This window comes from Podarcis erhardii (assembly GCF_964252035.2).
Source record: "Podarcis erhardii genome assembly, chromosome: 5".
Taxonomy (NCBI): domain Eukaryota; kingdom Metazoa; phylum Chordata; class Lepidosauria; order Squamata; family Lacertidae; genus Podarcis; species Podarcis erhardii.
In genome coordinates, this window is record NC_138509.1 from 57,275,369 (window position 1) to 57,287,523 (window position 12,155).

Here is a 12,155-nt window from a genome sequence, read left to right on the forward strand (position 1 = left end):
CATACCCCTCCCATGCCCCCCTCACCTGTTTCCATGTTGCTCTGCAAACTTCCTCACCTGGGACAGACACACAGTTGAGCCTGCAAACCTGGTGGCTGCTAGAGGTACCTATCACCCCCGTCACATGGATTGGCTGGTCAAACCAGGAACAAGACCTCTCATAGGTCAGAAGAGCTGTCAGTTATTCACAGCACTTCCTCGTTGTATCTCTTGTGAAGGGAAGGGGGGAAACTCAGCAGGTGTGTTTCTGGACTTGTAACAAGCAGAGAAGAATGGAAGCAGCTCCAACAGAGAACATTATTAGGACTATCCATTTGTTCTGCAGTCAAAATGAACAGGTAACGGCATGTGATTGCTGAAGAGGGATGTATCCTCCCCAATCTAAAATGGCTTATGTGTGTTAATTACTGGAAGCAATTTTTTAGATATCAAAATACCCCATTGAGATTATTGTCTATGTTTTGATGCTTTTGTTGGACTTTGTGTCCTGCTTATGTGTCTTGTACATTTATGATAATAAAAGGAGACATATCTATACTTTAGTAAGGTGTAGAGGAAAGTCTGTACATCTCGTAAATTAACTTTACATTTGAAGAAGAGATTCCCATTTTGCATTAGTATATTTGCTGGGCAAAATTATCTAAAATATACACATTTATTATAGCCATTAACATCTAGTCCTAATAGGGTGGCCAAATGCAAAAGAAAGTGGGGCCTTAATAGTCACCTTTAATAGTTAGGTCACCTGCACCTGCTGAAATACCCTCTTCTACCCTGCTATATTGAAAGAAGCAGGAGCCTTGTTGTCTTTTGCACTAGGTGGAGGTGAAGTGATGACACTGGACTAAAGCACTTCCTGGCATGCAGGCAAGACTGAACAGAGGTAAATCCCAACCAGAGTAGCATAGAGTTTTATTGAATTAGTCCATATCAACAGAAAACAAAACAGAATACAAATAAAGTCTGCATAAAAGTAAACTGCATTTAAAACTCTATATGAAAGGAAATGTTGTATTTGCTTTTGCTAAAACAGCTAAAAACCAAGACATTAAAAATAAAATAGAGTTAAATAGGGGAGAAGGACATCATACTAGTTTAGGTAGTCTGCTAACCCCCTGAAATAAAACCTGCCAGGGAGATTAGTTCATGTACCAAACTTGCTAGTTGCCTGTCTCTGATAGAGTGGGCTTTCTCAAGTTGATCATTCAGATGCTCCGTGGACTTAATCTGAGGAATGTGTGATTTGCTTGAAATGCTGGTTGGTGCAATAGGTAGATAGCTTTGCAACCCTCTCTTGTATAAAGGGCAGCTTCTTTTAGCTTCCCTCATGTGTGGGGGCACTTATGCTGCTCTCTCCATGATGTCAGGGTGCATTGGTGGTCCTAAGGCTGGTGGTGTTTTGCAGGTCTTGCAGTAAACTTCAAAGAGACTAGCCACGGAGTGCATGCGGTAAAAGATGCCCAGTGGCAGGGAGATCTTGACCACAATGGCCCATAGTGTGAAGCCATAGAAAGACTGCTCAATCTGGCTCACCAGGTGCGGGCGGGTCCCATAGGCATATAGAATCCACACCTAGTCAAACAAAGGAAACAGGGAAAGGAATAAAACCAACTTCAAACTGTTGGCATAAGTAGCCATTATTTTGGGGCAGCAGCATCCTTTCATGGGAGGGATGGGGAGCATGTGGCCCTCCATATTCTGTTGTTATTGTTGAACTACAACTCCCATCAGCCCCATGCAGCATCTGGTGGACCACCACTTCCCCATCCTTCCTGAAATGTCTCCCATACTTATTTAGCATTTGACGTGCCTATAGAGCACATGGAAAAGCTACGTTGTCTAGGATATACACCTGTTTTTCCACTGTCCCCTGTTCTGCTTTCTCAAGCACATGAACAACAATCAGAAGTTTTCATGTGCCGGATTAGAAGGTACTCTTTGAGCCAATCTACATGTTCAGAGAAAGAACATGGGACAGCACTCCATGACCTGTTGTAGGTCAGAATGTGAGAGGTGTGTCACACAGCTATAGCTTCCCTTCCCTTTGCATGAACATAAACAAGCAGCAGGTCAAGAGTAAAGCTTGGTTAGAGCCTTTCTTTCTAAAACGCCAGATTTTTTGTGGTGGCAGGAGGGGAGTGGAATTCAATTTTGAAGACAGGGATAAAGTGCAGTTCCACTGCCTGGATTCCAAATTGGTACAGTCCCAGGAAAGTTGTAGCATTTGTGTGCCTCCTGAACATGTAGATCGGCCATTATATAGATGGGGATGTTGTTCCACTTCACCCAACTTTCTTTGGCAAGAAGATATGCTTTCCATGCGGTGCCAGAATTCTTCAGTTACGTAACTCAGGTCTTTGAAAATTTCTGTAATCATGACATTTTAAACAATGATGATGCGTTATGTTTTTAGATATGCGGGTTGAGTTCACTTCTGGATGCGAACGGGGCTCTGGAACGGATCCCATTGGCATTCAGAGGTACCAGTGTACCTACATTGGAGCTATAGGCTGCATAGGAATCCTCATTTATGTCACTGTTGTGCTGTTTCCTTGATACTGTTTGCAACAAAAAAGGGGTGGAGGATTTGCATAAAGGAGAAACTAACAAATATGTACATTTTTGGAATCAGGAGAAAAGGATTTGTGATAGCAAAGCTTGACTTGGTGTTGCAAATTACCAAATCCAGTTTGTTAGGTGACTAAAGTTACAAGCCATTTTATAAGTAACTATGTTAACTTCCTGCTACTCCAACCATCAAATAGTATTGTGGCACCTTAAAGACAAACAAGTTTTATTATGGCAGAACCTTTATGAAGAAGAGTCCACTTCATTAGATGCATCTGATGAAATGGTCTCTGGTCCACATCTTGAAGGTGCCATAAGAGTTTTTTGTTGATCTTGGTTCTAATCCACTACTGCCCTCTATGGGTCACATAGATTCTCTCACTTGGAACACGTTCAAGAACCGATTTTGCAAAGTTAGTTACAACAAATATTATTAGACAATCTTCTGTGTTTTCCATTTCAAATTTGGCATGATTGGAGCTCTAACAAAATCATCAACATCATGGCAAGATTCATGCATGTAACATAATGTGTGGTGGTGGGGTTCTTCAATAAGAAATTTGGTAGAGCAAATTGAAATTTGGCATTGATGAGTAAAAGTCTTCATATCAGCCTGGAAGACCTAAGGCAAATAAGTTCAAAGAAGACTGGGAATTGTTTAGGACATTTTTGAATGCAAAACAGGTTGCTATAAGAGGTACTCCCTTTCTTTTGCTCTGCAGTATCTATCTTGGAATTTCATGGTGTAAAATAGGTTTCTAATGCTGCTTCTTATTTAAAGACTACAATATTGAATTAAGGGTGAATTAACTTTTAATATCTTTTTATACCTTGTCATTAAACATTTATGACATATTTGTAATTTCTTTATATAACTGATGTGTTGATGATAGCTTTAATCAATTTAATTATTTTTTAGGAAATGGTGTCATTCTATGTTGGTGTATAATGGGGATCACCAACATGGTGCTTGAAGGCACCAGTGTTCCCGCCAGTACCTACTGCGATGCCCACAAAAGGTCTCAGTAAACACTCTCTCAAAAATCCATAGTTCAAAGGAGACTGTTTGCTCTTCTTGCTCAGTTCCTGATTGCATTGGCTCAGCTTCTCCTACATTGAACACACTTACACACCACTCTTAAACATGCCCACAGTTCATTGGATTCTTGAATTGGACACCCATCCACTCATCTATTCTGAACACAGGAGAGGTGCAAAGAGCTTCTCTCTGGGGCAGCCCTGGGGTGGATGATAAAAAGGCACCTGCATCAGCTACCTCATAGAAAAATGCTCCTTGCAGTTCTCGGTTCAGAAATCAACTGCTCTTGGTGAGTGAGCACAATGTTGCCTGATAAAATAACTTTGCCAGATACACCTGGTTGTAGGACAGTGTCCAATCCTGTAGGAACCTGTTTCCCATTCATGAGGTAGCTGGTGGTTGTGGACATGCCCTTACCATTTTGCGGTTGTGTCCCTCTTTCTGCTGTTTTAGATGTGGCAGCCATTTTGTGTCATGCCACATTCCCCATGGCAGGCATGTTGTGTTGCGCCACACCCTCAAGATAGCCATTTCTTGACTGGTATCTGTGGCACTTTCTGGTATGTAATAACTTGGCCTGGGCCTAGTGAACACAAACCATTATTATTCCTACAGTGCACAAGTCTTCACTAGGCCTGTGCTAAGACCTGGCATGCTGACATAGATTGATCATATTATCAAAACTAAGGCCAACAGAGACTACTGCCTCAATTATGTCATGGACAGCCTGGTTCCTGGTTGCAAAGGGTCTCCCTAGAAGCCCTTTCCACAAAATCTCCCACCCACTGCAATTTTGGTGCTACCTTTAGATCTGTCTTAAACCAAACCCAACTTACCGATATGTTGTAGAAGATGAGGAGAATTGAGATGTTTTGTAGGACCTTCCTTCTGATACTTTGTTTTTTAGGTTCTCTCTCAATGTGTGAAATCTGGAAGAGGGATGGGTCATCACCATGATCTGACAAGTGCATGGGCAGTTGATTTTCCAAACTGGCCATGATGTTGGTCAGTGTATGGGTTTTGGAGTAAGGTCTATTGCCGTCCTGTTCTGCAGGACCTCTGGAAATGGAAAAGATCCAGCTGGCGGCAGCAGAATTGCTGTTGTCTTGGCCATCTGGCTCTTGAGGGAGGCTTGAGTACAAAGCTTCAGTAATGAAGAGATTCTGTCCCAATATCTGGATGGTCTTGCAGAGGGAGAAGCAGAAGTCTAGGAGGTGGAGGCCACCATTGGTATGAAGAAATAAGATGGCAACCAAAGAGAAGATGGATACCATGAGGGGACCACAGGAGCTGCCGAGAAGCAAGGTGACATCTAAGTTTCTTACCACGCTTTTGTCAGAAGGGAGAGCTGCAGATTTTTTCTTCATTCTGTAGGTGGCAATGCCAATCAAAGTTGCCAGGAACATGGCAGACAAGAGCACAGAGTTGAAGATGTAGTATGTCCGTAGGGCTTCAGGAATGGTGTGGGGAGACTTGGCAAGCACTCCAAAAGAGATCATCACCCCAAATGTTGCTGAAATGGCCAAGGCCCCCAGCACTAGCCCCACAAAAGCCCCACTGAGATGGAAGTGTGCCTTGTGAGTAAGCTGGGGCTTTTGGCTGGGGCTTTGCCGCCCCGTGTTCTTCCAGATGATGTACAGCATTGTAGAAGAGAAGAGACTGAACTCAATATTGAAGGGATGCAGGTAGGCGGCACCTTCTGAAAAGATGTGGCAAAGGCTGGTGGTACAGATGCAGCTGTTGGTGTGGGAACCACCTGTAGGAAGAATAGGATGCTTGTGCTAGAAGAGGGATATATGTTTAGCAGAGGAACAACAGAAAAGGTTGTCTGGCAACTTCTAACTGGAAAAGAGGACAATTCTATCTGCTTAGGTCACACCCACAGCAAATATTTAAAGCATTCTTACACCACTTTAACACTCATGGAGAATCCTAGGAACTGTGGTTTGTTAAGGGTGCTGGGAATTGTAGCTTGGTGAGGTCAGCACTACAATTCCCAGGATTCTTTGGGGGAAGCCTGACTCTTAAAATGGTATTAAGAGCAAGCACTTTTTTGTGTGGCTGTGCCCCGTGTGCAGTTGAGAAACCGCACACAGTTCTTTTCCACCGGCTGATGTAAGACCAGCACAAACAGTTGGGCCTGGTGAGCACTCAATGTTTCCATCCCCATTAGTTATAATCCGTGGGTTGCCATCTGATTTTATTCTGCTCCAAATTTGATTTTAAGCTGTATTTTAATTGATTGTTTGATTTATGTTTTTAATGTAACATACTTTGATGGTAGTCACCCTGAGCCTGGTCCTGGCTGGGGAGGGTGGGGTATTAATAATAATAATAATAATAATAATAATAATAATAATAATAATAATATAATAATAATAATAATAATAATAATAATAATAATAATAATAATTTTCTGCTTTCTTCATCCAATCATGACAACTTTATACCAAAACACGCTGTGGGAAGGGGAGCTGCAGGCTAACTGTATCTGTAAATAAATTCTTACCACTGAATTTGGAGGATGGGTGCTTCAGAGGAATGGCATGAGATGGAACATCATGTATAGGAAGCACAGTGATCGTAGGGTGGATAGTTAAAGCATGGATGGGAAATGGCTCAATCCAGGGGGAAACTCAAGTGAAGTGGAGTGTTAGGGCTTTGCAGCATTGGGGAAGGGATGCAAAGGAGAAATATGGGGTGCGGCAGCTGCAGAGCTGCATTCTACAGGGGGCCTCTCCTTATGTTATTGGAGCCAAATATTTCCTTATATGCTGGGCTGAGTCTCAGCAGTTTCCCAGTCCCAGCCCCATGAGGGGCTCAAGAGTAAATGGCAAAGTAAGGGGGCACATCTGCTGGAAAGAAGGCCAGAGAACGGATGTGAATACTAAGAGAACATACATTACTGGGCTACCATATAAGTATAGCAAGACAGCAAGTAAACAGAAGTCCCTTGGACAGGGTTGCCATACGTCCAGAATTTCCTGGACTTACTCGGAATACCACATTCCTCAGCAGAGTCTGGGTGGAAATAGGCCGAATGTCTGGGAAAATCCAGATGTATGGCAGCCTATGTCAGCAGCTTTACAACTTTGCTGTCCGGATTTTCCCTGTTTGAAATATGGCAACCCTATCCTTGGATTTGCACCATGCCTTTGGTCACTTTGAAAGACTTAGTTCCTAAGTTTGTCCCTGATCAAGCCAAGCCATTTGTAGACCTCTCTTTGAGAGCTCACTCCCCAGATGAGAAGGACAGTTTGTACCATGGGGGGCCTGTGAAGTCTCTCCCTTGTGAGCATCATAAAATTCTTCCAGCTGCTTCATGGACTCATCCAGCACCACACTCATCCACAGGAGCACGTTGGTGGCTAGAGTGTGCATCAGCCCAAACCTAGAAGTCACAAGGAGGAAGGAAGGAAGGAAGGAAGGAAGGAAGGAAGGAAGGAAGGAAGGAAGGGGATAAATGCAAAATCTCTGCACTTCACCCTTCCCTACTCAATTTGGTTCAAAGTTAGATAGAGGCTCCCTGGCCCCAAGCCAAACATTCCTCCCAGCCATGATTAGCATCTTTGTAGTCATTTCATGCACTGGCATTCTTACGAGGCTGCCAAAAACCTGACTCGCTTTTCCCTGCATGGTTGCCTCATCTGCAACATTCAGATTCTTCCAGGCGTCCTCATCCTTGCCAGAGGCAGAATTTTCATATTACAGCTACCCAATGCAAACCCTCCTGTGGTGCAATGGGTCAGCACATCTGCTTGTTAATTGAAAGGTGGGTGGTTCAAGCCCTCTAAGGGACAGCTGCAGGCAAAATATTCCTACATTGCAGGGTGTTAGACTAGATGACCCTTGGGGTCCCTTCTAACTCTATGTCTCTGATTCTCTGTGATTCTAATTGCATCCAGTGCAGTGCTAAGTGCATGCCCTAGCAGTACAATGATTACTGTTTGTGCAACAGGGCTTTCCTTCCCTGCCTGTGCACCCCTTAAATATGTTCTGGACTTTCCTTTACCTCTGGAGCACATTTAGGGAAAGGGCACAGGGTGGGGGTGAAGAGGAGGAGAGAGAGTCCTGCAGTACAAACAGCAGTCTTCGTGCTGATGGGGTGCTTTCATTTATTGCATTTTTATCCCACCTTTGAAGAAAGATGGATGAAATAATAAAGAATCCCATAGGTTAGAAAAGACTGTACAAGTTCAAACCTTGGACCAGTGTGTATGCCTGGTAGCTGTATGGGTTGCTGATTTTACATAGCTCAAGAGAATACACCTACCTATTTAGATGCTGATGTTCCTGGATGCAAACTTTAGCATTAAACAACAGCACTGAGACCTGTAAGAAGGGAAGGAAGGTGCCAGGGCGGGGAAAGAGACAGAAGACCACATCACCATTTGCCACTAATAGTATAAACCAGTCTTCCCCAACCTGGTGCTCTCTGTGTTTATTGGACTCCCAACTCCCATTAGCCCCATCCAGGAAGGTCAATGGCCAGGGAGATTGGAAGTTGTAGTCCATGCGGGTTAAACCACAGAGCCTAGGACTTGCCGATCAGAAGGTCAGCGGTTCGAATCCCCGCGATGGGGTGAGCTCCCGTTGCTCGGTCCCAGCTCCTGCCAACCTAGCAGTTCAGAAGCATGTCAAAGTGCAAGTAGATAAATAGGTACCGCTCCGGTGGGAAGGTAAATGGCGTTTCCGTGCGCTGCTCTGGTTCGCCAGAAGCGGCTTAGTCACGCTGGCCACATGACCTGGAAGCTGTACGCCGGCTTCCTTGGCCAATAAAGCGAGATGAGTGCCGCAACCCCAGAGGAGGCCATGACTGGACCTAACGGTCAGGTGTCCCTTTACCTTTAGCTTGACTATGGTTGCTGAAAGCCCACTAGGTTCAGGAAGCTTGGCACAAACTGTTCCTCCAGTACTCTGAAATTTTGCCTTATGCACTGCCTCTTTAACAGTAGTGAACATTTTGCAAGGAGAAAGAACACAGTGGAGAGAAGCAGAAAGGGCTGGGATCCTAGATGTATGGCAGAAAAGGAAGGAGAATAGCTAACTCCTCTAAGGCTGATCCTGCCTGTGCTGTGGCATCCCCACCAAATATCTGACCACATTAGACCTCACCTGGATGATGGTAAAAACAGCCTGCACGACAGGGAAGGTGGTGATGAGCATGGAGGCGCAGTGCTGCAGCTCGTAGCAGTACCCCAGGGAGAGGCAGTCCAGAACCAAGGTGGCCAGTGCAAAGAGAGAGAGACCGCCTGCCATGACAAGACAGCATGGTCACCACAAATGCGGCACAGAAAGCAGGCACGCTGATAATTTATTCAGGAAGCAGAAGGGGGCAGGAGGTCCATTCATATTAAGCCAAGACTGTGGGACCAGACAGAGCAAGGGGAGCAGGCTCCCTGCTGATGAAGGAAAGCATCTGCATCCTGACAGTTCCACCCTGTCAGTTCCAAAGTGAGTCCCCAGTGCCTTTCTCCACTGACCCATAAGACTACAGATTAAAAAACAACAACATGAGCTGCATGGAAGGGGAATTGTGAAACAAGACTGAGAAATCTGTGGTTTCATGGAAGTCCCCACCCTCGCCAATCATTGCGATGCTAATAGGGGTAGGCAGCTGATGCGAGTGGTTGTTTGTGAGAACAAATTGGCTGATATAACCAGTGCTTTCCCACCCTAAAACAGTGTTTAGGGGTACTCTCATTTTGACTCAAGAAAACCACCATTTTATAGTTCAAATCAGAGAAAATAAATACGGTAAATGGACAAAGTACAGAGATTCACAAAATGTTTAGGGGTATGCGTATCCCTGCGTCCTCCCAGAAAAAAAAGCACTGGATAGAACAATAGGTTCTCTGTCTCTCTGAAATGAAATGAAGTGCAAGTCAGGCTAATAGCAGAGTGGGCTGAAATTCTGAAATATCTTCTGGTTGGCTTGGATCTGTCAGACACCAGCAGATCCAAGAACCACATTTTCTCTGCAGGATTCAACTGGGATGATGTCTTGTGTGTCACAACTCCTCTAATTCACTTGTCTGAGTCCCCTTTTAGTAGAAATGCCAAAACTTTGGAAGGGCAAGGAGGTTTCATTGCTAGTGATGGTCTTCGTTGTTTGAAGGATTGCACAATTTGCTTGGGCATGAGCATATTGCAGTGGATCCTATCAGTGTCAACATCTCTACCTTTTAGCCAGCTTGCTCCTGCCTGGTGATCCTGGTGCCGTTTCAGCTGCTTGTTGCGGGAAGAGTGGCAGCCAAACCAGAGCATCCAGATGCAGGAAGAGATCATGAGCGCCTCCAGGAAAGCATGGACGTTGCGGCTCTGTGAGCTGTGCTGGTGCATCTCAGCAAGGAGCACCGCACTGCCCACAAACGTCAGAAGCACCAAATAGAGGAGGGAAAGCAGGGAACTGGAGAGCATGGTAGATGCCATGGCTAAGCAGGGTCTTTTTGCTGGGTATCTGCAGTGCAGCAAGGTATAGCTCAGCATTACAGGGAATATAACTGTAGACAGAAATAGACTCAAGAGAGAAAGGTCAGGAACACACATCCTATGCGCCATGCTATATAACTGTGTGGATCTTATAACACAGAGACATGCACACAGCTCAGTACGAGGGCTGTAATAGTGCATGCATTCCCTTCAGCCTGCCTTCAGTATGAGTCCAAATGACTAAATTTTTGAACTGGCAGTGCTTTTCAACAGTTTATTCCAGGGGTCAGCAAACTTTTTCAGCAGGGGGCCGGTCCACTGTCCCTCAGACCTTGTGGGGGGCCAGACTATATTTTTGGAGAAAAAAATGAACAAATTCCTATGCCCTACAAATAACCGAGAGATGTATTTTAAATAAAAGAACACATTCTACTCCTGTAAAAACACCAGGCAGGCCCCACAAATAACCCAGTGGTGCTTTTTAAATAAAAGGACACATTCTACTCATGTAAAAACACACTGATTCCCGGTCCGTCTGTGGGCCAGGTTTAGAAGGCAATTGGGCTGGATCCGGCCACTGGGACTTAGTTTGCCTACCCATGGTTTATGCCATGGTGGTCCACTGCCAGGCTGCACGACTTCCAAAGGAGAATGTTAGGATGTTAGAGTTGGTTCCTTATTCTGCATTTGATTCAGCTGCAGCTGTAGTGTGGGAAAGCTCTGGGCAATTTAACACTTTTGCACTATAAAAACAAGCCATCACAAATCGTATACATCCATGTCACCAGGAGAATGTGACCTAGCTGCGTGACTAGCTCACAGCTTCTGTCACGAAGAGGAAAATCCCAGGAACAAAGAACTCATCCGGCCTGGTGCTCAGTGCCAGGGAATCTGTCTTCCACAAATGGTTAACAATGCAATGCTTCCTAACCATGTTTATTCAGAACTAAATCCTACTGAATTAAGTGGGGTTTGATCCCAGGTTGTGCCGTTAGGATTGCAGCCTAAATCATCTGCCTCCACCCTCCTCTGCAGTCATATACTACTACTACTACTACTACTACTACTACTACTACTACTAATAATTTTATTATTTATACCCCACCCATCTGACTGGGTTTCCCCAGCTACTCTGAGCGGCTTACAGCATATATTAAAAATTGTAAAACATCAGACATTAAAAATTTCCCGATACATACCTAATGAAATCAAACCCCAAACCTATAAACATCCCTTTCCAATGTCTACTCATAGTTACGCTTGTATTCTCTGCAAGATGTATGAGAGATATATGGACACAACAGGAAATGTTTTTGGACGGTATGGGGTCAGACTTAGGGGGCTAATAAATAAACTCTTCTCTTGTTAGGCTTTCCATGAACCCCATCTGCCTAGCGTACAGCCCTTCATATACTGTAACGCAATTGCAAAATCAAGCTTTGGACCAAAAACACAAAGTGAGGAATGTGAGGCTTGCTAACACGGGCTGGATCAGAGGAGTCAGAAGATTGATATTGTGTCCTGCAACACAGGTGCTTTTTTTGGAAGCAATGTGCCTCCCTCTAGGTTGGTGCACCGGACCCCTTTTCTTGGATAGTGGGAACCCTAACACCACATTTTGCAGCTGAAATAATGGGGTGATCCTGCATCACCAAGAACATTTCTTTTCACTCACCCTCCTGAGATAGTTGAAATTACTAAACAGACTTTCCTAGGGGGTAAAAAAGAAGGCAATATCATGAGTCTTTGCACATGAGCACGGAATCCACCAATTTTTGAAATGGGAAAATGATACCCCAAGCACTCCCTCCAGAATTCTTAGGGATGGAGCCCTTCCCCTTGGAACAGTGGAATCCTTGTGTACATGCTCATTATAAGATCTAGATTCCAAAGCACACCTTATTCTGCTCTAGGCCCTTTCCCTTGCAAGATCCTACTCACCTGGTTGTGTCATGATGCTGAGAGTCGTTCTCTCACATGCCTACCACAGATTTGGGATTTATCTCAAGGAACCAGCAAGGCAAGGGTATTAATATACCAGGAACGATGGCCCCAGGGGGCAACTTGGGCCCACCCCTACCAGCATAATCAGGGGCAGGGAGATCAGGATTTCCAT

General features: G+C 44.6%; 1 protein-coding gene across 2 annotated transcripts; it reads right to left on the reverse strand.

The window, feature by feature from the left end:
• Positions 1-975: 975 nt before the first annotated feature.
• LOC309341528 (proton channel OTOP1-like) lies at positions 976-11,999 on the reverse strand. 2 transcript variants are annotated; one of them, XM_081861076.1, is made up of 8 exons: positions 11,981-11,999; positions 11,715-11,750; positions 9,790-10,067; positions 8,723-8,859; positions 7,881-7,939; positions 6,871-6,998; positions 4,444-5,363; positions 976-1,572 (listed from the first exon to the last, which is right to left on the reverse strand). In XM_081861076.1, exons 3-8 carry the CDS (start codon positions 10,037-10,039, stop codon positions 1,342-1,344), a joined length of 1,725 nt encoding a protein of 574 aa, XP_081717202.1. In that variant the 5' UTR covers positions 10,040-10,067; positions 11,715-11,750; positions 11,981-11,999; the 3' UTR covers positions 976-1,341. The 2 variants fall into 2 exon arrangements, with proteins under 2 accessions (XP_081717202.1, XP_081717201.1); XM_081861075.1 differs by lacking the exons at positions 11,715-11,750; positions 11,981-11,999 and having other exon boundaries at positions 9,790-10,103.
• Positions 12,000-12,155: the final 156 nt, after the last annotated feature.